Below are 26697 nucleotides of genomic sequence, written 5' to 3' on the forward strand. Positions count from 1 at the left end.
CTCTAGGGGACATTCCTGTCAATCCTGGAATCTAATAAGGCAATCTGATTTGGCTTCAAGCCATCCTGGGAATAAGGTAAGGCCTTTTAAAAAACCCATGATGCCCGGGTGACAGTGGAATTGCTCACAGAGAACTCTACGAATGCACTCATGGCAAGGCTGGGGATACTCTCCACTCACCGTCTCTGTCATATACAGTTTGCTGGGACATTCTAATGTACGTTGTCATTTGTTTTGTGCCACAATCCTAAGGGGTAGGCAGGGCAGGTTTTATCACCCTCTGTTTACAGATGAAGATAACGAAGGTCCCGGAGCTCAAGTGAGCTACCCAGGACCACGGACATATAAAGTGGAAGAACCAGAATTTAAATCATGGTTGGTCTGGTTTCTTTTTTGACTGTTTCTCCATTCTGGATTCTGACCTGGGGTCTTTGAATCATAAAGATTCAGGGCCTGTCTTGGCTGCTCAATATGGAAGGCATCTTTTCTCTAAAGAGCATGAGCTCCCTGCCAAACAGCACAGGCGCTAAATAAGCTTTCAGAGCAGCAGTTCTAGAGCCTCCCCTGTGGCTTTCTGATCTACCATAGCCCTTGTGTTTGATGGTCAAGAAAGGAGAATGCCCTTGGATCACTTTATCTCCAGACCCCCCCGGGCTGGCTGGACCGTAAGGGGTAAGGAAGGACAGGACGGGCGAGCCACTGCTTTCAACCAAAAACCAGAAAGAAATCCCAGTCTCGTTGCTTTATTTTGGTTGAAAAATCAAGTCGTGTGACAATGGAAACTTTTTCCTGGTTGTCCTCTCCTCTCTGCCCGTGTTGACAGAAGACGGACTTGCTAATTCTGGCTGGGGTTTTTCCCTGCCTGGGCTGTTTTTCTATTTTATCTTCATCAATTGAAGAGGGCTGCTGTGTCTTTCAAACTGTCGGAAGGTATCTGTATTTTTTTTCTTTCACATAATTTTGTAGGTCTTTTCCCAGATATGTATTTTTCTCTCTTCTAACTTGCTGAAGTTTCCGCCCATGTGACTTCCAGTGTGAGTTATCAGAAACCACAAGAGAGAGAGAGAGAGCGTGCAAGCCCCAAAGCGAGCGACATGTCCCTTTGGGGAGCAGTCCCTCTGCACCCCAGAGTGAGGAGGACGCAGGGGTTGGAGGTGGCTATAGGGCAGGCAGAGGAGGCGCCTGTGGGAGGTGGTGGGCTAGTGGCCCAGGAGAAGTCAGGAAGGGAGCCCAGCTGGTGACAAGAGAGCCCAGAGGTGCCTGGGGCTGAGTGAGAGAGCCCGGAAGATTTCAGCCATGCCTCACAGCTCCGACAGCAGTGACTCCAGCTTCAGCCGCTCTCCTCCCCCTGGCAAACAGGTAGAGTCCTCCTTTTCCTCTCTCCTAACTTCTCATTCTCCTGGGGGATGGAAAGAGGGACAGGCTTCCTTATCCTGCCCAGGGAGCTGAGGATGGAGGAAGTGGCTTATGGCACGGGCACTCTGTTAGACTTAGGACATGGAATTTGCCACTAAGCTGTGCATATTGGCAGAGACCCTCATCCTTCCACCCATTTGCCAAAGCCCCTTTTTCTCTCCATTTTCCAAGGCTGGTGCCTATCACCTCTGCCTCACTGGGGTTGCCACCCTAAGAAGCTTTCTAGGAAGCAAAGAGGAGGATGAACATCAAGAACACAGAGAAAAGAGTCTACTGTTCTCCAAGGCTGTAGAAAAGTAAGAGGAGTTTTCAAGTGGGCTGCTGGCATGCACAGCTCAAATTCTAGATATGTAGTTTCCCAGGAGACAGCCAACAGGGAAAGAGATAAAAGGGATCAGGGAAAAGTTAAAAAAAAAAAAAAAAGAAGAGGAAGAAGGAGGAGGAGGAGGAGAAACCCGGGCTAGCACCGAAGGGTCTCTCTGCCTGGGCACTGCCTCTGTTGCTAGCACACCCAGCAAGGGGGATGCTAGAGGTCCGGTCGACACCTTGTCCCTGGGGCTTCTGCACAGGAGTGAGGAAATGAATGAGGAGGTGGCTCCGGCAATTTGTTGGAGACATTTCCTGGTAGCTCATCTTCGCTCTGGGGAAACCAGAGAGATTGAGATTGGGATTCTGGGAGCATTTGGAGTCTAGATTGTGACTTCCAAGTCAAAAGTTTCAGCTAGAGGATTGCCAAAAAAGGAGTGCCCTGCCCATCTCACAGCTCCTAGGGATTTTTTCTGCACCACACTCTGGACATCTCTTGCTGTAGGAAGTCCTCCTCTTTCTCATCCAACATCTATCCATGGGTTAAAATTGTCTCCACCTTCATAGTTTAAAACTGCATTCTTTCCTTAGCACAGATATCCAGGAGGGCTTTCAAAATGCTGCAGCCAAAATAAAAGTATATAAACACAGAATAGGGCATCTATCCTAAGCCTCTAGCAACGGAGCAGCAGACTGGAATGCGTCTAGGTGAGACCTCTAGAAGGACAGAATTCAGTCCTCTGCTCAAGATGGTATCAGAGTGGCTCTGACTGCCTGGAAGTTTGTACTCTTCTTAGGAAGGAAATTACTCATGGCTTCCATGGTAACCTGGTGCCCCAGCCCCCTTAGAGGAAGAGCACTTCCTTCCTATCTATGCCAATGCCCTCCTACCACAATGGCCTGAAAATACTGGACATGTTGGTGAGCTCAGTGCCTAGTGAGCCCAGAGCTTTGCCCTTGGATCTGTGCCCCTCTAGTCTGCGGGGGATGTAGGAGGGAACAGGGCATGAGTTACTAAAGGGTTTCACTCAGACTGCTACACCGATGCTGCAGCATCTAGGTGAGAACTGGAGCTAACCCTTCTGCCCAGGCACAGAACATGCCCATCTCTGGGTGTAATTAGAGAACACCCCAAGATCCCCTTATCCTCCCAAGCACCCATCCACGACCCACCACAGCCAGCTCACCTCCACCATTAACATGCTTTTTGGCATTGATGTGCCAGGCATTGTGCTGGGGCCATGGGGAATGTCACAGTGGCTAAGCACAATGGTGGGACAGAGGAGGCAGATCTGGGACGTGCCCTCAGCTCAGGAATGCAGCAGAAGACTACATGGGGTGCAGAGTAGCTAGTGAGGGAAAGGTCTTAGAAAGGCATTGGGCTCAGCACTCTCAGATGACGGAGAGTCCTTGGGCATGCTCTTAGAGCCTCCGTTTCTTCACATATAAAATGTAAATGATGATATCAACTTCACAGTATTGGGAAATTAAACAAGAACACCTCCATAAGAACACTTGCACAGAGGCTGGCATACAGCAGGTGCTCAACAAACTTTGAAAAAAAGAAAACAGCGTAAAGAACAGCAAGAAGAGCCTGAAGACCAAAAAGTGAGAGGGCAAGGGTGGAGCAGCCCTACAGAGGAGAGGTGATAAACACACTTCATCGCCTTAACATTTTGTGTGTGTGCCAAATGCAGCTCTATTGAGGCCTCAAGTTCTCTTGCCTTTTTCCTGTAGCTTTTGGTCAAAAAAGTCAGCGACCTGGGGATGCGTAACCAGGCATGGAGAAGAGCTCTCCTTTGGGTGCAGGCTTTTGGTAAATAGGGGGATGGAGTGTTCGTGAGAGATAAAGGCATGGAAGGATGGCTGGATGGATACCAAACACCAGCAGAGCCTGCTTTCGCTCAAAAGGAAGGAGCAGACTTGCTTAATCCTCATCGTCTCTTTTTCCCAGGACTCATCTGATGATGTGAGAAGAGTTCAGAGGAGGGAGAAAAATCGCATCGCTGCCCAGAAGAGCCGACAGAGGCAGACGCAGAAGGCCGACACCCTGCACTTGGTGAGTGTTCAGATCGATCTTCATCCTTGTGAGCTTCAGGCTTTGTCCTCCACCATCTGAGAAGCCTTGGACCATAGCTTTGATTCTGCTTGTGTGGGGATGTGTATGTGGGGCGGGTTAGTGGAGGGTGAGGGCTGTGGGGTGAGGTGGGGAAGGGAGGCTCTCCTGGGAGTGCTTCAAGAAGGTTCTGTAGGCCGGGTGTGGTGGTTCACACCTGTAATCCCAGCACTTTGGGAGGCCAAGGTGGAGTTCAAGACCAGCCTGGCCAACATGGTGAAACCCCATCTCTACTACAAATATAAAAAATTAGCCAGGCGTGGCGGTATGTACCTGTAATCCCAGCTATTCGGGAGGCTGAGGCAGGAGAATCACTTGAACCCAGGAGGCAGAGGTTGCAGTGAGCCAAGATTGCACCATTGCACTCCAGCCTGGCAACAAGAGAGAAATTCCATCTCAAAAAAAAAAAAAAAAAAAAAAAAAAAAGAAGTCCCTGCAGCAGGAAGTGGGTCAGGAGGCTGAATAGAGAAATGGACATTTCTACCCCAGGAGGGCTCGAGGGGTAGGTGAGTTAAGTGTGGGAAGCCCAGAGGCTGAGCTGAAGCAGAATCACTGGCTCAGGGATGGGGCAGCCAGAGTGCTCCATGCTTCATGAGGCGTTGAGAGGAGAAGGCAGAGCTGTGTTGGAAGGAATTTAGAAGGCAGAGCTGTGTTGGAAGGAATTTAGAAGGGCAGCCCATTACCTTGCAGTGCAAGGACCTCACGTAGTCCCATCTCTTGCCAGTCACCAAATGGTTCTGCTTTTGACACAGGGAGGTCCACAGGGCACTGCACCTGATTCTTTTTTTCAGAGTACTGTTAAAGTCTTGTTTTGAAATTTCTGACTTTGACATCATCCCAGGGAGTCTGTGAAAGGTGCAATTTCAAGTGAACTTACCTGGGATGATCACCGTCCCGGTTGAGTTGCCTCTAGCCCACATTTTTCTAGAGAAACCCTTGACCTCTGGCTTGAGCGATCCAGGGGCCTTGAGCAGTGCTGAATTGCAGTTCCACCAGTGGCCTGAGGCCCCAGATGGTGTTTCTAGGTTCTGGCTGTGCCCCTCATAAAGTACTGCTTCCTCCTCATTGCTCATACTTTACCACCTCACCCCTCTTCACTCTGTCCCCAGTTTGGTTCTCGTTCGACCAACTCTTCACTAGTTCCTTTCTCTCCCTCTCCTCATCCCCTTCCCCAGCAACTCTAGCTTCATGCCTTTCCTCCAGAAACATTTCCATACCTCTAATAACCTAACCATTCCTTTCAGTGGAAAGAGTGCAGTTGGCACCAAAAATGAATAAGCTTGTATTTATTTGGAAGATTAGCATGATCATCAGCCAGTTAGAATGGCCATGTTAACCCTATCAAGAATAAGTAAGACATAGTTTTAGGAGAACTAATGCATCTTTTAGCTTTACAAGGAAACAGAGCAGACTGCACCAACAGCTCTGATTGGGTGCTTGGGTTTTATTAGAAATGTATTCAGCATATCCTCCATTGCACACTAACATAATTTAAGTTCATAATTATCTGTTAACTTTTTGGAAAGAATGAATGAACCGCAAGCCTGTACCAACCATTCTCCATAGTATGCATGTCAGGTTGTTGGTGACCCTGCTGCTTGTATGTGCTCTGCGATTTCAATGTGTCCCCACATTCTGGTTTTCCATCTCAAGCTTGAACATCTATAATCCTTCCCTCTTTCTCTATCAGAGTCTGATTCCGATTCAGTATTCTTTAGAGCGAATGACAGATCAATCAAAACTTAAAAGGATGAAATCTTCCTTTTGTACGAGTAGACAATGTCCTGAGACTGGCAAACTGCCGTAAACTTTGTACGTGTGTATTCGTTTTCTTAAGTGGAAAGTACGTATAGTTCAGCAGCTCAGCAGTCAGAACAGGGATTGGATCCCAGCCCTGCTGCCTACTGTCTGTGTGACGGAGACATTCTTGGCCTCCCTTGGGCATGGATTCTTTATGTAGAAAACAGAAAATTATGATAACTACCCTATGCAGATCACTTAAAGAGCCCAGCACAGTGCCTGGCATTCATAAATACTCAAAATGTTAAGTATAATAACAGTAATAATAATTATTATAAGCAGCAAGATAATCACAAATTATACACACATACATATTATATATATATATAAACATGTATACATTTGATGTATATTTAATCACAGAAGCTCAGGATTGGACGGTTTCTTAAAGGCTAGCAAGTTCAGACATACTTTTGATGCTTGAGACTTCTCTGCAACACCTCCAGCCAATGGTCCCTCCACCACTGTGTGCCTGGCGACTTCTAGGGCTGGAGATTTTCCTCTCTCCTAATATATGAACAGAAGAGTCTTCCCTATGTTAAGCTGCACCCCTGTCTCCCTGTAAATTCAACTCACTAGTCTTCATCCAATCCCTCGGGGACATATTAATGAGGGTGACATACATGTCTCTTTGCCGCAGCAAATCTTTCAACTCTGACTCAGCTCTCTCCCTCTTCAGGACAAATGTCAGAACCCAAAGATTCAGCTCATCTAATTATACTAGTCATGTGACATTAGGATACTCTCTACAGCTTGAGGGTCCACAGAGCCCCCAGTCATGTAGTCAACATGTCCATAGCCACACCCTAGCCTCAGGCTCTAGAATGTTCCCAGCTTCCTCACATCTGAACACACATTCCTCCCCCACTGCTTTCTGTTGAGCACCACAGCGTTGTCTGTGGATCACAGCAGGGTTGACGCAGCAAGCCTGTGGACTGCTGCCAATGCAACTTCTGTTTCTTGGCTTCAGGTAGAAGCTTTTGGCAGCAATGTGTTCAATCTGCACCCATCAAATAGGACGTTTAGCTGTGGTTTGAAGTCTTCCTTTTCTCTGAGATGATAATCACCCATCCTCTCCATCCATTATTCTCTTACTTATGTCTGAGATTCAGGTGAAAAGTCTTCCCGTTTACCACCAGGGTCTCAGGGCTCAGTGCGTGGTTTGCCCCGAATCCTTTCCACGTTTAGCTCCACATGCTGGGGTTGTTCTGTGCCCCTCAGACATGGCCATAGGACTCCTCTATTGGGGCTTTACAGACAAGAGTTTGGGAGCTACTGAGAGTACCATATCAAATAAGGACCATGTTCATATTAGGGTTCTAGCCTCATGTATATTGGGACTTTTTTTAGTTTGAACTGCTGTCACTATTATCAGCCTTAAAATACTGAAGCAATTATCTTGTTCCTCTAGTGAGAGTATGGGATGCTTACTAGTCAACATTTTCAATATCTCTCCTATTAATGTCTGACACCAAGACACTGTACATTGATTGCTTTAAAAATTAAGAGTAGGGAGAGAGCCTTTTTTTATGATTGTGTTATAAATCCTTGCCTTGACCGCCTCTGGTGTAAAATGGATCAGATGATTCCTTTCATAATTGTGACATCGACAAACAATCTAATTCTGTTTGTATTTTCCTTTTGTTGAGCATCTCACACAAAAGCACTGATAGCACTTAGTTCCTTTTCTCCCACAGACAACTATAGGGTTAACTGCATATAGTACAGACATTGATTAAAAATGAGAAAGGCATAACCTGACCAGTTAGTTTCTAAAAGATATCAATAGCTAATAAGCAGATCTAAGATAATCAGCTGAAAAATTATCTGAAATAGTAAGAGAACGCAGCTTCTAAAGTTAAAACAAAATGTAATAAGGTTCCTATATGCAAAACACAACCAATTAGGAAATTAATGGAAGGAAAGGTCCCATTTATAATACCAATGACAACAACAAATAGAAGGGAGGAATAATTTAACAAAACTTATGAAGAGTATACTAAATGATTTTTAAAAGATTCAAATAATTGGAAAGGTATACCTTATGTAAAGTTAGCAATTGTCCTTAAGTTAATTGATAAATTTAATGTGATCCCAGTAAAAACCCAATAGGTTTTCTGGGAGTTGGACAAGCATTAGATTAGCTATTCTAAGTTTCCAGTGAAAAAGAATCATATGACAATTGCCAGGACAATGCTAAAGAAGAAGCATAATGAAAGAAGATTAACTGACCAACATATTAAAGTGAAACACAAATACAGAAATCAAAACAGTGTGGAAAAGACAGAACATTGAACAGGATAGTATAGGGAAACAGACCCAAAAACAAACTCAGATTTCAAGACCCAAACACATATTTCAACTGCTAAGACACCAAGTATAAATACAAAATGGGCTGGGTGGGGTGGCGAGCACCTGTAATCTCAGCACTTTCAGAGGCCAAGGCAGGTAGATCACCTGAGGTCAGATATTCAAGACCAGCCTGGCCAACATGGCACAACCCTGTCTTTACTAAAAAAATTACAAAAATTAGCCAGGCATGGTGGCAGACACCTGTAATTCCAGCTACTCGGGAGGCTGAGGCAAGAGAATCGCTTGAACCCAGGAGAGAGAGGTTGAAGTGAGCTGAGATCATGCCACTGCACTCCAGCCTGGGTGACAGAACAAGACTCTGTCTCAAAATAAATAAATAAATACAAAATGACCAGGATGGCATTTCAAACCAATGAAAGAAAGATGAATTATTCAACAGAGTTGAGACAATTGGCTAGTCACTTGGGGGAAAAAAAAAAGCTTGATCCTTCATTTCTTATACAACACACACACAGATTAAATGTTAAATTTCTTTAGGAAAAGGAAGCTTAAAAAACTTGAAAAGACAAATGAGCATTAAAAAATTTATCTTGGAATGGAGAATTATTTTCTAAATAAAACATAAAACCCTGAAGCCATAAAGGAAAAGACCAATATGCATTACTTTAATTCATAAAAAGTAAACCTTTCTATGTAGATCAAAGTACTATATGCAAAACCAAAGGCAAATGACAAACTGAGGAAAAATATCTGTAACACCAATGACCAAAAAAGGTATGTTTACCTACTGTATCAGAGAGCTCTTATGAATAGGAAATGATTAGCAACCCAAAAGATAAATGAACGATGACTATGAATAGGCAATTTACAGAAAAGAGAAATAAATGGCAAATAAATGTGTGAAAAGATGGTAGACCTTCTTTAGTTAAGAAAATGCCAAATAAAGCAGCAGTGAGATTGGCAAAGATGAAAAATGTTGTTAATACGATGTTGCCAAGGCAGTGGAGAAGCAGGCACCATCACACACAGCTAGCGGTAGAGCCTGCATTCCTCGGTAGAGGGCAATTTGCCCACCTCCATCCAAATTACAGGTGCACATACCCTGCAACTCAGTAATTTGATATCCAGGAGCGTACTCACAAAGAAATCCATAGACCATACAATTCTCTACATGTAAAGATAATCATTGCTGCATTGTTTCTTATAGGACAGACTGAACACAAGCTAAAAAAAAAATCCATTAATAAGGGATTCAGTAAATTATTGTCCATTCAGTGAAATATTGTAGAGATGTTAAAATAATGAGTTAAATCAGAATGTGCTAATCTGGAAAGATTATCGAGTTTCTATACTTTTAAGTTAAAAAGGTATAAATATAGCCCATAGTTTGCTCCCATTTGTTTTTTTTTAAATTTAATGGTTTTTATTTTTATTTATTTATTTATTTTTAGAGACGGGGGTCTTGCTATGTTGCCTAGGCTGGTCTTGAACTCCTGAGCTCAAGCAATCTGCCCACCTTGGCCTCCCAAAGTGCTGGGATTGCAGGCGTGAGCCACAGTGCCCGGCCCTTGTGTTTTTAATAAAAAGAAAAAGGTACATATATGCATAAGTATAAATGTAAACATTTTCAAATAGATTATAAAAAATTGTTAATGATATTTATTTCTGAAAAGTAGGACTAAAGATCTATAGCAAGAGGGAGATACTTTGTATTCTTTATCTTTTATACAGTTTGGGGTTTTTTAGTACATGCTTTTATCTTTATAATAGAGATATCAAAATTCTCAGCATTGATCATAACCACACATGCATTAGGATGATTTATTTTCTAATTTTGACATCAAACATTGAATAATCGTCCATCGTGACATGGAAGAGTATTCAATCTTGACGTTTTCTTTTGAACAACATATGTAAATATCTCAGTCTTCGGGAGAACCAGCTGTAGGTTGGGATTTGAGTGATCCTCAGGTCCACAGTACTGTATGATAAAAGATGGCAAATCCGTTTCCTTTGTGTAGCCATCCTGGTTGGTTGGTAGTGGATCTCTGGTGTTGCACAGCTGGAAGGATTTTAAGTCAAAGACCAGGATCAGTGGAAAAGAGAGCTGAGGTCAATTAAGAAACTCTGTTCATGAAAAGGCTAAAATTAGCAGAGTTGCCAGGAGCAGTGGCGAACAGCAGTGTTAGCTCTGAGCAAGCTGCTGACAAGTCAGAACTGGCCTGGAGGTGGAGTTGAAGGCAAGTGAGAGTAACCGCCAAGTTAGAAAGCTGGAGCTTTAGGTACTCTCTTAGGTGGAAGTGGGCCAGGTGCTTGCCTGGGGCTGCCTCCTGAAGGAGGCTCACACTAGTTTAAGAAAAAAAGAGAGGTCTACAGGTTCCAGTGATGTGCTTTGTCATATATGACTGAAAAATCCTGAGTATAAATTATGCATTAAACGAAGCCTTGAAATAACACTGTGAGAAATACAGTATTTACGATTGGAGGAACATTAAGTAACCGAGGAAAAGAAACTCGGCAAAGACGTTAGACCCTACGGGGCTCCTTAGGGTAGCACTATTGTTCTTGGCCTTCGCCTAAGAGAAAAGGATGCTTATGTTCCTACTTTACTCCTGGAATTCTTTTGCTCTCTCTGGGAGACCATGCCGTAATGTTTGTTGGCACAGGGAAGTCATAGGTCAATGAAACACTAAAAGGAATGTTCAGGCTAGTTCCACCTTAAAAGTTCCATGTAGACTCAGTGGACCGTTTATGAGATGTGACCCTGTCTCCATTGCTATGAATTTCTTTTTAAAAAACATGTTAATTGAACACATCACTATGTATTAACCACTGTGCCTCAAGTGCCCTCCCTGCAGTGCCTCATTTAATCTGCATAAAAACTGTATTTTATAATTCCTTGCAATAAGTAACTTGATTGGGGTGACACAGCTTGTGACTAGGTCTGTCTGACTTCAGAGCCCATTTTCCTAACCATAAGTTTTCCTAACCTTAAGTCTTACTGCCTCGTTTTTCAAACCCGGATGAAGATGCGTTCGTCTTCCCTAACTTATGTTTTCCTTGAATCTCTTCATGAATTTATTTTTTTGTTTTTTAAGCAACATCTTCCAAAATTTACACTATCCCCCAGTCATCATCAGGCCTGGTCAAGAAAGTAAAGACATGTTTATTTTCAATACGTATGTCAATTTTACAGTTGATATCATATATATCATGATATATATAGCTAGGTACAGTATATATAGGCAGATACAATTGGTATATCAAATGATACAATATATCAATTGGAATCTTTTTTGAGAAGGCTGTGTAGCAATAAATGTTAACATCTTTCACAGGAATTACCTTTGACACAACAGTTTGAAGAAAAAATAATTTACAAAGTTGTAAATTTTGTAATATTCACCATTATCTGTGAATAGCAAATACTTTATCAATGCTCTAAAACTGGACAGGTGGCTTACAACAAAAGACAAGCATATTATGATACATTCATACAATAAAAAAATTTATGCTGGTACTTTAAATGACTACTTAGCTCTGTATTTATCAACATAGAAAGATGTCAGTAATATAGCATTAAGTGAAGAAGGAAAATTACAAACAGCATGCAGAGTATGATCCTTTAATGCAAAATTTGTGGGTTTGGGGTATGATTGCATGCATAAAGAGATGTCTGGAAGGATATTCTCCAAAATGCTAATAGCAGTTACGAGTAGTTGAGTTTAGGTAGTTCATCTTATTCTTGGTACTTTTGTTTTTCTTTGTTATAATAAATGTGTTCCATTTTAAAAACCAGAATTTAAAAAATTAGGCTATTTTCATTTGGGGAGGGAAAACACGTCAAGGCAATCCACCACCCCCAACTGCTTGTCTTACCGATGATGGGTTGGTGTGGCTACGTTTGGGAGGCATATTGGAAATTGGGAGTCCAGCTCCACGCTGGTCTTGATGCTGTAAAGAATGATTGTCTAAATAGAATGATAGTCCCAGGTCACAAACTGACAGCTGCCTGTTCAGCAGATGTCTTCATGGAGCTATTCTCAGCAGGACCCAGACTTCCTTCTCTTGAGCAGAATAGGAGAGTTTCCCCAGAGTGCCTCTGCCCAAGTTTCTCAGAGGTTTTCTTAGTCTCCTGTTTCCTAGGAGGGGTGGGTTGGGTCCACAGTACAAAGGCCCCTTCAGATTGCAGGGTATCTGTAGAGGGTTTCACCATGGGTTCCCATGATGGCTGTGGAGGGAATAAAAATTATAATAGTTCTACTACCTTTTAAAATTGCAGTTAAATTGCAGAATTAAATGGGAACTCAGAGATCTTCTAGGGTGACCTGCCGTGCTTCCAATGAGGAAACTAATGACACCCAAGAACCCAGACCTCTTGCCTTCCCATCAGACTGCTTTTGTTTCATGCCACTCTGCTGAACAGAGCTGTGCTAGGCAGGTGTTTGCATAAGGCCTTTTGCAAAGGTGGGCCAAGAAGCAGACCATTAACCAGAACACTTGAACAGTCCCGACACTCATCAGCTCCAGAACATACGACTATATAGCAAGGGACCAGAAAGAGAGTGGGCGCAAGCTTGACAGGGGCCTAATGAAATGTTTCTTTGTTTAAAAGAAATTTTAAAGTTGCAACCCAAAATTAGAAAGGCCAATGACATATTGGGGAAAATATTCGCATCAAATTAAATAAATGAATGTTTAATATTTATGCTACAGAAAGAAAATCTTTTTTTTTTTTTTTTGAGACGGAGTCTTGCTGTGTCTGTCACCCAGGCTGGAGGGCAGTGGTGCGATATTGGCTCACTGCAACCTCCACCTCCCAGGTTCAAGGAATTCTCCTGCCTCAGCCTCCCGAGCAGCTGGGACTACAGATGCATGCCACCACACCCAGCTAATTTTTTGTATTTTTAGTAGAGACAGGGTTTCATCATATTGGCCATGCTGGTCTCAAACTCCTGACCTCATGACCCACCTGCCTCAGCCTCCCAAAGTGAGCCACCGCACCTGGCCAGAAAGAAAATCTTATAAAGCAAAACATCAAGACACCAATAGACAAGTGGGCAGAGGCTATGAACAGAAGGGGTACATAATATTTTTCCTACTAAAATGAAAATACCCTAATTTCCTATTCTGATTATGAAAACGATACACACCAAGGCAGGGTTTCTTAACCCCAGTGCTATCAACACTGAGTCCGATAATTCTTTGTTGTTTGGGGTTGTCCTGTGTCTCATAAAATGTAAAATTTACCCACGAAAGGCCAGTAGAACACTCCTCACCCTGCTTAGCTGTAACGACCAAAAATATTTCCAGAACTTGCCAAATGTCCCTGGAAAGGCAAAAGTCAGTCCTAGTTGAGAATGCTACACTACAGAGAAAGACACATGGAAAGCTGTTCTTCCTCCTTAATACTCTCCAGCTTCTAACAGTAACATGAAATTAAGAAGCCTTCATAAAGCTCATTGGCAACAACTAAATTATTTAAAATTATGACACCTAAATGTCAGTAAGCTTGTAGTAAAATGGATAGAAGCATTCACTACTGGTGACATTATATATTTGACATGACCTTTTTTCAGTAATACTTATCAGGACTGGAAAGACTAGCTGCCTCCTTTGCCTCATTCATCTCGTTCCTAAGAGTTTATCCTAGAAAATCATGGAACAGAGACAAAACCCAGTGTGCATCAAGATATTCATCTCAGCAGTATTTTTAGTAGTGACGATTTGATAGCAACCAAGATGCCCGACATTAGAAGACCACCTTAAGTAAATTCATGATGTAGTCATTAAAAATTATGTTTACATAGATGTGATAAAGTTATGACAAAAAGCAGAATATAAATTGTATGTGTACTATGATTGAGATTTCATAAAAATAATGTATGCATGTTTGTTGAAAAGGGTAGGATGCCTCATGCCTGTAATCCCAACACTTAGGGAGGCCAAGGCAGGAGGATGACTTAAGACCAGGCTGGGCAACATAGTGAGATCCTGTCTTTACAAAAATAAAAATTAAAAATTAGCCAGGCATGGTGGCTTGCACCCAGCTACTCTGGAGGCTAAGGTGGGAGGATCGCTTGAGCCCAGGAGGTTGAGGCTGCAGTGAGCCCTGATTACATCACTGCGCTCCAACCTGGGTGATAGAGTGAGACCCTATCTCAAAAAAAAAAAAAAAAAAGGATGAGATTGCAATATGTATAAGTGAAAACAGTTGTGTTAGGGAACTGGACTGGGATCATGGGTGTTTTTATCTCAAAAAATATCTTGGCCAGGCGCAGTGGCTCACACCTATAATTCCAGCACCTTGGGAGGCCAAGACGGGCGGATTACAAGGTTAGGAGTTCAAGACCAGCCTGACCAACATGGTGAAACCTCATCTCTACAAAAATACAAAAATTAGCCAGGCATGGTGGTGCGCACCTGTAATCCCAGCTACTCAGGAGTCTGAGGCAGGAGAATCGCCTGAACCCAGAAGGCTGCAGTGAGCTGAGATCACGCCACTGCCCTCTAGCCTGGGTGACACAGCAAGACTCCATCTCAAAAAAAAAGATCTTTAATGTAGTTATACTGTATTTTTTTATTTTTAAAGAAACAGAAGAAAATGGCCAAATGGAGAGCTGTAGGAACTCTAGAGGACATCAAGGACAAGGACAGAGGATATTATTGAGCTGGAATTTGGGGATCAGGTTTTGGTAGGAGATCTTAAAAATTATACTCCAAACAGGAATACTTGGAGAGTGGAAGGTGAAACTTGTAAATGTCACACCAGGACAACAGCTGTCCCAGTAAATATCTGGTCACCCTAGACAAGGAAACCAAGAAAGATGACATGGAGTTCTTATGAAAACTCAGAAAAAGCGATAAAGTTCAGAGTCAAGCAGAGGGAACTGGATTCCTACGACCAAAATGCAATTTCCTGCAACCGAAGACCCTATAACTAAAATAGGGTACTCAACTGGCATAAGAACATGTCTTATCATTAAGAGAGCAGGATGACACAGAAAATTATACAAACAAAAGCCATATTATCAGTACTAGAGCTGAGATTAGCAGAAATGATTCATCTACTCAACAAATATTTATCAGTCAGGTACAGTTTGTCCTAGGCACTGAGAATATCACAGGGACAGGACATACTGAGTCCCAGATTTCATGAACCTTACAGTCAGTTGGAAGTCGGACTGGAAAACAGACAAATAAACACACTAATCACATGACATGTAAAGTGCTTTAAAGAAGACAAAATAATAATAATAAAAAAGACAAAATCATGCAATGTGGAAAGTGTCTAAGGGAGGGGACTTGGGGCAGTGAACGGGGAGGCCTTCCTGAGGCGCTGGCATTTGAGATCAAAGGTAAATCAAAGAGGAGACTGGAAAGATCTGGGGAGAGGGTGATCTCAGCAAAGAGCCTTGAGGCCAAGCTCATAGGGCGGAGACCAAGTTCAAGACCATGAGGGAGTGAGGAATCGCTCAGTAATAAAGGCAATCGTGGGGCTGGCACAGTGGCTCACACCGGTAATCCCAGCACTTTGGGAGGCCAAGGTGGGTGAATCATTTGAGGACAGGAGTTCGAGACCAGCCTGAGCAACATAGTGAAACCCCATCTCTACAAAAATTTATTCAAAAAAATAGCCAGGCATGGTGGCACACACCTGTCATCCCAGCTACGTGGGAGGCTGAGGCGGGAGGCTTGCTTGAGCCCAAGAGGTCGAGGTTGCAGTGAGTTGTGATAGCACCACTGCACTCCAGCCTGGGCAGCAGGGCAAGACCCTGTCTTTAAAATAAAAGAAAAGAAAATAAAGGCAATTGTGCTCCTGGGAGCAGGAACCGGATGGGGCATGTGGTGGGGACCCAGCTAATTCAAATCCTGCCTGGGGGGATTTCTCTGAACCTAAACTCTGATCAAGTTAAGAAGCAATTGCACCTCACTGGGCTGTTTGACAGTTTAATTGAGAGGGCAAATGTAAGAACAACGCAATATTGTCAGTTTTTGTTTTACACTGTTCCTTTGTTTACTGCAGAGAGCCTGGCTTTTTCCTAGAAATCAAACAGATATTTCATCCTACATGAAAACATACATCCTTCTTTCTGGTTGTTTATAAACACTTTCAGGATATCAGCAGTTTCGGGGGCTTGGCCTTTCACAACTAGTCAAGTCTCCTTTGTTGGGTATGAATGGGGAGGGTCAAATTTGAACTAGGGAAACGACATGACGGAGTTCTTGAAGTGGTTGTAATTCTGCTACTCCCACCCTATTGGTTCAGTTTGGGGAATAAACAGAGGTTTGACCTAGGCCTTTTGAAAAAATGAATCTCCTTGATTCATTTGGAAATATCCCAGAGTTACAAAGTAGAAGCTATTAAGGTGTATGAGTGGTGCACTAATCACTCTCTAGGAATTCTCATGGACATCACAAATTTACTCAGTCGGCCCTTCTTCATAGGCACATCTGAGATTTAATAATCTGGTAAATTATTCCAGATTCTAAGTTGGCAATCAAGCAACGTGATTTGATCGAACACTTACTATGTGCCAGGCACTGTCCTTGTCACTGAGGACAAAACAGTGAAGACAATAATAGCCCCTGCCCTCACGGAGCTCAACAACGGAAAGGGTAAGGAGACGGGTAAAGTTATAATGAATGAAATACGAATAGATCCCCGAGCTCTTGCCTTTCCATTGTATGAATGAACTGTGCTGAGCTATTTAGAATTGTTTTCACCAATTTAAGAATATAATAGGGGAGCCCATGGGAGAAAAAAAAATAAAAAAATAAAAGAATATAATAGTAGTGTGCTTAAATGGGTATTTTGTTTCAGAAAATATTTTAAACTGAGAAATGGTCTCCCAACTCTAAATTTTTTAATATTATTTATACTATAAATGATAAAACTTTTAGATGTATTTAATAAAGTGAAAATATGCAAATATACAACACAAATTTAATGAAATCAGACACTACACAGTTATGTTATATTATTATTATTATCATTATTTTGAGACAGGGTTTCACTCTTTCCCCAGGCTGGAGTTCAGTGGTGCAATCATGGCTCACTGCAGCCTCCATCTCCAAGGCTCAAAGATCCTCCCACCTTGGCCTCCCAAATAGCTGGGACTACAGGTGTGTGCCACTATGCCTGGCTAATATTAAATTTTTTTGTAGAGGTCTCACTATGTTGCCCAGGCCTCAAACTTCTGAGTTCAAATGACCCTCCTGCCAAAGAGGCCTCCCAAAGTGCTAGGATGACAGCAACTGCACCTGGCCTTATATTATTTTTAAAAGGAATCCGCTACGAACATGATTTGCAACTTGGCTGCACATTAGGCTCACTTGGGAAGTATTTTTAAAGTCTCAATGCCTGCAACCACTCCAGAACAATTAAATTGGAACCTCTGGGAGGCTGGCATCCAGGAATTCAGACTGTTTAAGGCTCTCCAGGTGCTGGCAGTGTGCACAGCCAGGGTTGAGAATCAGGAGCAGTGCATTGCAGCCTATCAGGTCTGTACCTGAATGTGTGGAGTGAGTGTGGGGCGATCATGTGGGTAAGTACCCAGATACCCTAGGTCAGAGACAGTGGCCTGCTGGCTTAAACAAAACAAACTATTCAAACCCTTGCTTTGATGGCAGTTCTGATTTGTTTTGTTGTTTTGTTTTGAAAACTGGGCTTGCTAGTGGTCACCTTTGTAACTTGAAGCATCAGCGTTAGCCAAGATTGCATGCATTCAGTGGCAAGTAATAGACCAGCCATCAAACAGGGGCGTCAACAAATCACGGCCTACTTTTCTCATATAACAAGAAGTTCAAAAGCGGAGAGAGCAGGCTAGAGCAAGGAAGAACCAAGCTCCTTCTCCCTGAGCAGCCATCCTTAGTATGAGGCTTTCATCCTCTAGGCTGTGACATGGGTGCCGAGCCTCTGGGCATCCGTCTATGTTGAGGGAAGGAGGCCTTTCTCCTTATGAGCAGGCTGTGCCTTTTCAGTAGGAAGGGAAGCTCTGCCTCCACCTCCCACCCACCAGGTACTTCTGCTTACGTCTCTTTGGTAAGAATTCCCCTAGCTTCAAGGTAAGCTGAATTTTTTTTTTTTTTAAGCAATTCTGTTCCCACTCTTTCCAGAGGAAGGCAAGGGAGAAGGAGTTTGGGGTGGATGCGGAATGAACCAACTTATAGTCTTCTCATATTTGAGGGCAATGTAATCGTAGCCTTGAAAACCAAGGACCAGAGGATAGCCTTTTAACCCTGTGACTAGATGGGGCCCTGAGGGCATGGCTGATGTGGACAAACATCTGCTCATGACAAAGGTGCTCATGGCCCTAGAGCTTCAGCTCTAAGATATGAAACTGAAGTTTCCTCCAGAATCAGACACGCGCGTTGTTCAGCGCAAAGATCTGTGGTTTGGTGATTCCTCCTCTCCTTTCACAAGGTGAGGGGCAGCAGTTGGGGGTGAATTTCCCAGGAATGGTGGGAGATGTGGGCCTGGATCCTCCCACTGCTTAGGAAGAGTCAGACTTTTCAGTGGGAAGCCTTCTCTAGGAATGGGGGCTCCGCCCTCTGCATGTGACGTACACGGGCTGGCAACCGATGGAGCCTGAACATGTATCTGGGTGTGAGGGATAAGCTTCAAACACCACTTAAGTGTGGGTGGGAACCAAAAGGTCACGCTACCAATAAATGACTACGTGTCCTATTGAGGAGAAAACACACAGGGACTATTTTCACCCTTGTGGAAATGTGAATAGAAAATGCAAGGAGAAAGTCAAGAGGTCCAAGGTCACTAAACTGGAACTGGCAGGGAGGAAGCCTCAATGCCGCTCAGAGTGCCCGGAGAGTCCCTGCCAGATCCCCGGGCCAGAGTTCAGCCAGGAAATGCCAGCCTGTCCTTGGTCTTCGTCCCAAATGGCTCCCCACGGGTGAGGGAACTGCCTGGGGATTCCCCGTCGTTGAAGCGTTCTTTGAGTGACCCCCTCCTAAGCCCCTCCAGTAGGGGATTTCCCAGAATGCTCCCACACCCCCAAGAAGCCTCTTCCTTAGCCACCCCCAAACTGCTTGTGGTTCGTGATACAGGTAGGTAGCATCAGGTGACCCCACAGGTGAGGGATTTGCCTGAGGTGGGAAAAGAGGGAAGATGAAATTGGAAAGCCACTGGGCTGAGGAGTTATCTCACAGGAGATAACTGTCAAACAGCGTAACATTTAAACAGACTTTAAAGGCAAGAGAGGATGGAGGGCACAGACTCTGAAGCCAGAGTGCCTCAATTCAAGTACTGCAGGCTGCAACTTCCAAGCTGTGTGATCTTGAGCCAGTTACTTAACGTCTCTGTTCCTCAGCTTTTCCTCTTCTGTAAAATGGAGATAATATTATCCACCACACAAGCTTGTTGAAAATATCAAATATCAAATGTAATGATAACCATAAAATACTTAAAAGAATGATTGGCACACAGAATTATTCAGTAAATGTTAGTTATTGGCCAGGCATGGATGTCTCACGCCTGTAATCCCAGCACTTTAGGAGGCTGAGGCAGGCAGATCACTTGAGGTCAGAAGTTCAAAACCAGCCTGGCCAACATGATGAAACCCTGTCTCTACTAGAAATACAGAAAAATTAGCCGAGCATGGTGGCAGGCACCTGTAACCCAGCTACTTGGGAGGCCGAGGCAGGGAGAATCCCTTGAACCAGGGAGCAAAAGTTGCAGTGAGATGAGATAGCACGACTGAACTCCCAGCCTGGGCAACAGAGAGAGAATCTGTCTCAATAAATAAATAAATGTTAGTAAGTCACGCTAAGCTGTTTTTTAAAAATATTTGGTTTCTATCCATCTTTCTCATATAAGTTGAGCCTAGTTATACTTCAGACCTATTAAATCAGAGTCGGTCATCAGGATCGGACCCCGGTGTGTGCATGAGGTTGCGAATCATTGTTTTGGTCCAGTCCTTCCATTTTAAAGTGAGGCAACTGAGACTCAATAGGGAAATCGAGTCACTGAGGGTCATCCAGCCAGGACCAGGGCCCAAGCTCCCTGTTCCCATTTACCACTGATGGAGCTCACCGTGGTCATGAGTTCAAGACCTGGCTCTGCGTCTGGAGGAAGATCTAGCCTCAAGTCAGCCCTCGTCCAGAGTATCTGGCCAGGAGACCCCCTCTCCCTGCAGCCCAGGAGGCAGACGGTCAGCTCTGTGATTGGAAGAATGTGAGCAACTCAGGGTTCTTGTGTTGTGTGGTATGTGGGTCACCAAAACCGAGATCCAGGTTTCTCCTGAGAGACCACAGGGAAGCCAAGGACTTTTTTCCTTTTTTGAGACAGAGTCGCGCTCAGTTACCCAGATTGGAATGCAATGGCGCGATATCAGCTCACTGCAACCTCCTCCTCCCAGGTTCAAGTGACTCTCCTGCCTCAGCCTCTCAAGTAGCTGGAACTACAGACATATGCCACTATGCCTGGCTAATTTTTGTACTTTTCATAGAGATGGGGTTTCACCATGTTGGCCAGGCTGGTCTTGAACTCCTATCCTCAGGTGATCCGCCTGCCTCAGCCTCCCAAAGTGCAGGGATTATAGGTGTGAGCCACCGCACCCGGCCAACTTTCTAGTGCCCTCGAGTGACCTTTGCCCACTCGAGTCTCCCTTCTTTCGGGGGAAGCAGTCAGTGTGAGAGAAGGAACACACAGCCCCAAGCCAAGCCCTGCTCTGCCCCTCCCTGGCAATGTGTCTTTGCATCAAACACTCAAAGTTTCTGAACTTCTGAAAAAACAGGTGTCTTGAGGTGAATCTTACAGCACAGCTGCCACCAGCCTGTGGTCATTGGGAGGGCATGTGGCATAGGTTTGTCCCAGGGTCTCAGTTGACCTCATCTGTAGAGTGGGGATAATAATAGCTTACCTTCCCTATCCCACTCAGAGGGTTACTGTGGGGAGTCAGATGGACCGGGGTGAATTCTGAATGGGAGAAAGAAGGGTACAAGGATGCCCAAATGCAGGCTCACTCCTGCCCCACTCTGCAGTAGGAGACATGCACAGTAGAAACGACATTTCCTCCCCCTTCACTGTGCCCTAGGTGTCCAGCCCTCATTGTTAGGGGATGTCACTGTCATACCTCTGGATCAACAGCTGCTCCCAAGCCACCTTTGACAGTTGTGCCTTCAACTGGGTGAGCCCTTTCCAGGGCATAACTGCCCCAAGGAGGGCTAGAGTCGGCTGGGCAACAGCGGGTGGGGACATGGAGGGAAGAGGCCCCAGATCAGCCACTTCCTCCTGTGAGGGAAGTCAAACCCTGTCTCTCACCAGTGTCAGGCTGGCTGCACGGTCCCTGAGCTGGCAGGGCGGGTTTCTTGGGGGCCCTAGCAGGAAGCAGTCTTGCTTCCCAAGGTAAAGACAAGTTTCTTATCACTGGCGGTGGTTTTCTGGTTAGAGGCAGCAGGCAGCGGTTATGAACTTTGCCTAGAGCTCTGGGATCTGCAAGGGGAGGGGCGGGCAGACCAGAGAGCTGAGTGAGCTCAGCAGAACTTGCTTAGGGAGGAAGGACCTGCTGTCACTTCCCGAAAGCTGGGCCAGCCTCTAGGTGGGGAGAAGGTCAGAGCGGCCCTCCCTTCTGCCTTGGGGTTTGCCCAGGTTCTTCAGAGCACAGAATTTACAGTAAATGTTGTCACCAGTGGAAACTCTCAGAGGGGGCGAAGAAAAGGGCTAGAGGAAGAAGCCAGGACTCCCGGCCCCCAGTTCCCGTCTTACCAACACCCCCTAGTCTCATCGTGCTGCTTTATCTTACCTTTCGGTAAAGAGGGGATGCCCTCCTTCTGGGATGTGCCAGGAAATACCCAAATGGTTAAATGAATGAACCGGCCACACTTTGCAGAAGGCAGGGCTGCAAACTCTATCACCATGGCTCTTAGTAACTCCCCTGCCCCGTTTTAAAGAGGCTTCCTTTGGAATTGACTTTAGCACATTTTCTAGCTGAGAGCCCCATTCAAGCAATGCCAGGCTGAGGCTGAGCATGCCTGTATCCATCCTTCACAGATGATGGAACCTGGCTTGATGAGCAAGGCCACGGTTGGTGTATGCTTCTCTGCCATTTAAAAAAGACCCACCCCCAGGATGTGGGGTGTAGGATGATTGGCAGTATAACTGATAAACCTCATTAGCCCACAGCTAATGCCCTGATGGATTCGTTAGGGTAAATTTTATTTTATTATTTTATTTTATTTTTTGAGAGAGGATCTCACTCTGTCACCGAGGCTACAGCACAGTGGCATGATCATGGCTCACTGCAGCCTCCAAATCCTGGGGCTCCATGCCCAGCTAATTTTCTTATTTTTGTAGAGACTGGGTCTCAGTAATGTTGCCCAGGCTGGTCTTAAACTCCAGGGCTTTCAGCAGGCAGAGGTTGCAGTGAGCTGAGATCGCACCACTGCTCTCCAGCCTGGGAGACAGAGTGAGACTGTCTCAAAAACAACAACAACAAAAAAAAACTGCTGGGCTCAAGCGATCCTCTCACCTCAGCCTCCCAAAGTGCTGGGATTATAGGTGCAACCCTCTGCACCCAGCCTATTTAGGGCAAATTTTAAATGTCAAGTTATCTCACATCTGCTCACCACCCACCACATTTTTTAGTTACCTTCTTCATGCCAGCAGATGATGTCATCAGTCTGTCAGTCAACAAACATCTGAGTTCATACTATGTGTCAGGCATTGAGCCAGGCATTAATAAATAGGCATTTAACAAGTGCTTGAATAATTAAAACAAATTTAAAATAATATTTAACTAGTGCTTTCCAACTCACCTGATCATTAGAATGACCCGCGGCACTAGTTAAAACTTCAAATTTCGCTCCCTGGTGGTCTAGTGGCTAGGATTAAAATAATAAAATAAAATAAAATTTTTAAAAAATTCAGCTCTGCAGCCAGGCACGGTGGCTCATGCCTGTAATCTCAGCACTTTGGGAGGCTAAGATGGGCAGATCCCTTGAGGTCAGGAGTTTGAGACTAGCCTGGCCAACATGTTAAAACCCCGTCTCTACTAAAAATACAAAAATTAGCTGGGTGTGGTGGCGCGTGCCTATAATTCTAGCTACTTGGGAGGCTGAGGCAGGAGAATCACTTGAACCCGAGAGGCAGAGGTTGCAGTGAACCAAGATCACAGTACTGCACTCCAGCCTGGGCAACAGGGTGAGACTCTGTTCTCAGAAAAAAAAAAAGAAAAAAATCAGTTCTGCAGACTTCACCCCGCAAATCCCAAAACCTCTGATTCAAATCCCTAGATTTAGGAAGGGCCTGAAATTCCTTTCTTAACAAGCCTTCAAAAATTAATTTCTCATGATATGTCAAGTTTGGGAAATACTGACCTAACCCAAATAGATCTAGAAAGGTAAGACCTGGTCTCTAAACGTCAGGTTGCCTTTTGAACCAAAATGGTTTTTATTTGCATCTCCAATGTCATTTGCCTGTCCTCTGTGGGTACCAATGCTTAGCAGAGAAAGTCTGTTTGATTGGGTCAAGTAATGTAAACCTTAAAATTATACTAGAATTGCGATCTCCTGGGCTTTCTGAAGATGGGATTGCTTTTCAGTAAATGCTAATTATTACCAGATTGCAATTGTTGATTAATTAATGATGTGATCAGAAATCAGCACCTCTTAGCAGGCATCTTCCTGATTACCATATATTTGATGGTTCCCGAAAGCAACAGGAGAAGAGTTTCCAGAAAAAGGAGAAGCTCACAGTCTTGGGATACACCCAGAGTACTGTCAGACTGCTCTCTGCTGGACCAGACAGGGTGGAACAGAATGTTGTGGCAGACTTTGACCATTTCGTATTATTTATTTATTTATTTAATTTTTTTGAGATGGAGTCTTGCTCTGTCACTCAGGCTGGAGTGCAGTGGCATGATCTTGGCTCACTGCAACCTCCGCCTCTGGGGTTTCAGCTATTCTCTTGCTCAGCCTCCCAGGTAGCTGGGATTATAGGCACCTGCCACCACACCTGGCTAATTTTTTTTTTTATTTTTAGATACGGATTTAGCCATGTTGGCCAGGCTGATCTCGAACTCCTGACGTCAGGTGATCCGCCTGCCTCGGCCTCCCCAAAGTGCTAGGATTACAGGCATGAGCCACCCTGCCTGGCCCCATTTAATATTTATAAAGACCCTGAGAATTCTAAAATCTGGGTGCAGCAGACGAGTATCCAGTGACTATATTTGTAAGACGAAATGCAGACCCCAGGAACATTTGGAGAACACACAGCATAACAGAGTGGGAAAGAGTGAAACTGGTGTAAGACATTCTCGTGAAGTACTTTCCAGTTCCTGAGGATCTGGCCCGCCAGCTGCTTTCCCTTGCTATATTCCCGCTGTCCCCCACCCACAGACACCCCCACAGACATCCCTGCATACATGCATGCAGACGAGCACACTCACGTGCACTCCTCTATCAGGTTGAACCATGTGAAATTGCTATTTTACAGGTCCCAGCAGACAAATATCAGGAGCTTCACGTGATTCAGCCTCCTATCTATGTGTACACACGCACACCAAGCCATGTGCTTATGTAAACACACCCATACACACCTAAAAACGTATATGCACTTGTGCACACATTCGCATGTGCAGGAAAATTCTCTGACACCCTTCTCCATGGCTGTGCTAGTGAACAATGAATCTGGGCCCTCCTCCTGCATCCCTCCACACCCCACCCACTTTGCCACCTTCCTCGATATTAATCTGTGGTGCTGATCCCTACAGGAGAGCGAAGACCTGGAGAAACAGAACGCGGCTCTGCGCAAGGAGATCAAGCAGCTCACGGAGGAACTGAAGTACTTCACATCAGTGCTGAGCAGCCATGAGCCACTGTGCTCGGTGCTAGCCGCCAGCACGCCCTCACCCCCCGAGGTGGTGTACAGCGCCCACGCCTTCCACCAGCCTCACGTCAGCTCCCCACGCTTCCAGCCCTGAGCTTCCGATGCGGGGAGAGCAGAGTCTCGGGAGGGACACACAGACTGTGGCAGTGCTGCACCCATCCCACAGAGGCCCCTGTCCACCTGGAGACCCGGAGACAGAGGCCCGGACAAGGATCGAACACAGGGACTGTCACGACTGGAAGGGTGTGAGGCCACCCAGCAGTGCCGCAGCGTTTTGGGGGGCCTGTGCTGGACTCCACTCTAGGTTGGAGGCCCAATCCAGAAGAATATCAGGCAAGATGCCCAAGTGTCATGTTACAGAGCAAGGCAGGCAGGGAAGGGTTATTTTTCTAAATAAATGCTTTAAAATAAACCAGTCTGTCGGGGTGGTTTCCCTCTTTCACCCTGTCCCTTGACAGTCTAAATTGTGCGGTGTTGGGACCTTCTTTGTTTTGGGCTCTAGTACCCTCAAAGCGCTCCAGGGACTCCACTAATAGCTCCGCTTTTCCATGGTTTGTTGATCTATTTGGGAAGCTTTCAATTCCTTCCTCTAGGTGTCTTCTTCCTCTTCCTCTCCTTCTTCTTCCTCTTCTTCTCCTCCTCCTCCTTCTTCTTCCTCTTCCTCTTCCTCTTCTTCAGAGTCTCTCAGCTCTGTTACCCAGGCTGGACTACAGTGGCACAATCTCCACTCACTGCAACCTCCAACTCCCAGGTTTCAAGAGACCCTCCTGCCTCAGCCTCCCTCATAGCTGAGACTACAAGCACGCGCCACTACGCCTGGCTAATTTCTGTATTTTTAGTAGAGACAAAGTTTCACCATGTTGGCCAGGCTGGTCTTGAACTCCTGACCTGAAGTGATCCACCCACCTGGGCCTCCCAAAGTGTTGGGATGACAGACGTGAGCCACCGCACCCGGCCTAGGTGTCTTCTGGATTGCCCTCCCATGCTCCCCTCACTGTGACCTCCCACTTTCCATTCCTTACTGCTTTCTAGACCATGAGCGGGTCGTCCCCTAGTCTAGGAGAAGGCCCAGTGCAGGATGGCATCACCTGGTGAAGTGGCAAGTCAAGATGACCTTCTCATCTCCCAATCATGACTCCACTCACCCAGCCATTTGGCTCTGTCCAGACAGCCAAGTCCTTGGGTGCTGTGACCAGGTCCTGTGAGAGGCTGCACCTCACATGGAAGGCAGCGCCCTCCTCATGCTCTCAAGGGGCAACGTGCAGCTTGGGTCCACAGGGACTTCTCTGCCAGTGGCCTGCATGTCCTGCTGGAGACTCCACCTCCCTTAGAAGGCAGTGACACAGAGCACAGGACTTGGTCTGTCCCCGCAGGACTCCACAGGCTGCCATCTGAGCACTGTGAGGGCAACACATGGCTCAGGGAACACAGGGTCATCTTCAGTTTGACAGAGCCTGAAACCAGCATGCTCTACCCTGCTGCGCCTCAGAGATCCCCAGGCTGAGTGCCCACTGGCCTCCCTGACACAGCCTTACCCACACCACTGCCCACAAGCAATGGGTGCCTCAGGGCCTGACCACGCACAGCTCCTGTTGAGCCAGCTGGGGACAAAAACCACAGGGATCACTGTGCCAGGTACCTGCCTGCCTGATTGAGCTCCTTCAGCCACCATCCTCAGTCTCATCCATTTGTCCTCCAGAGGGACAGCCTCTGCCTGCTGCCTCCCCAGTGGCAGCCCTCATGGGGTGACAGGAGAGGGGAAGAGAAGGCCTGCTTCCGTGTGTCAGTGCCCTCTGAACCCACTGGCCAACCACTCTGGCCGGTTTGAGGCCAAATTTCAACACTAGACCTCCCCTGTGCATGTCTCTCTTGCCCCTCTCAGATGATGCCAGTGTTGGGC

At 45.4% G+C, this 26697-nt stretch overlaps 1 protein-coding gene across 1 annotated transcript; it reads left to right on the forward strand.

Moving 5' to 3' along the window:
- Positions 1-1041: 1041 nt before the first annotated feature.
- On the forward strand, positions 1042-25213 carry BATF (basic leucine zipper ATF-like transcription factor). The gene is made up of 3 exons (XM_012438279.2): positions 1042-1359; positions 3677-3781; positions 24682-25213. Exons 1-3 carry the CDS (start codon positions 1297-1299, stop codon positions 24889-24891), a joined length of 378 nt encoding a protein of 125 aa, XP_012293702.1. The 5' UTR covers positions 1042-1296; the 3' UTR covers positions 24892-25213.
- The last annotated feature ends 1484 nt before the right edge of the window (positions 25214-26697 follow it).

The sequence above is a fragment of the Aotus nancymaae genome, unplaced genomic scaffold, assembly GCF_030222135.1.
Source record: "Aotus nancymaae isolate 86718 unplaced genomic scaffold, 86718_ANA_hifiasm-v0.15.2.pri h1tg000011l, whole genome shotgun sequence".
Taxonomy (NCBI): Eukaryota; Metazoa; Chordata; class Mammalia; order Primates; family Aotidae; genus Aotus; species Aotus nancymaae.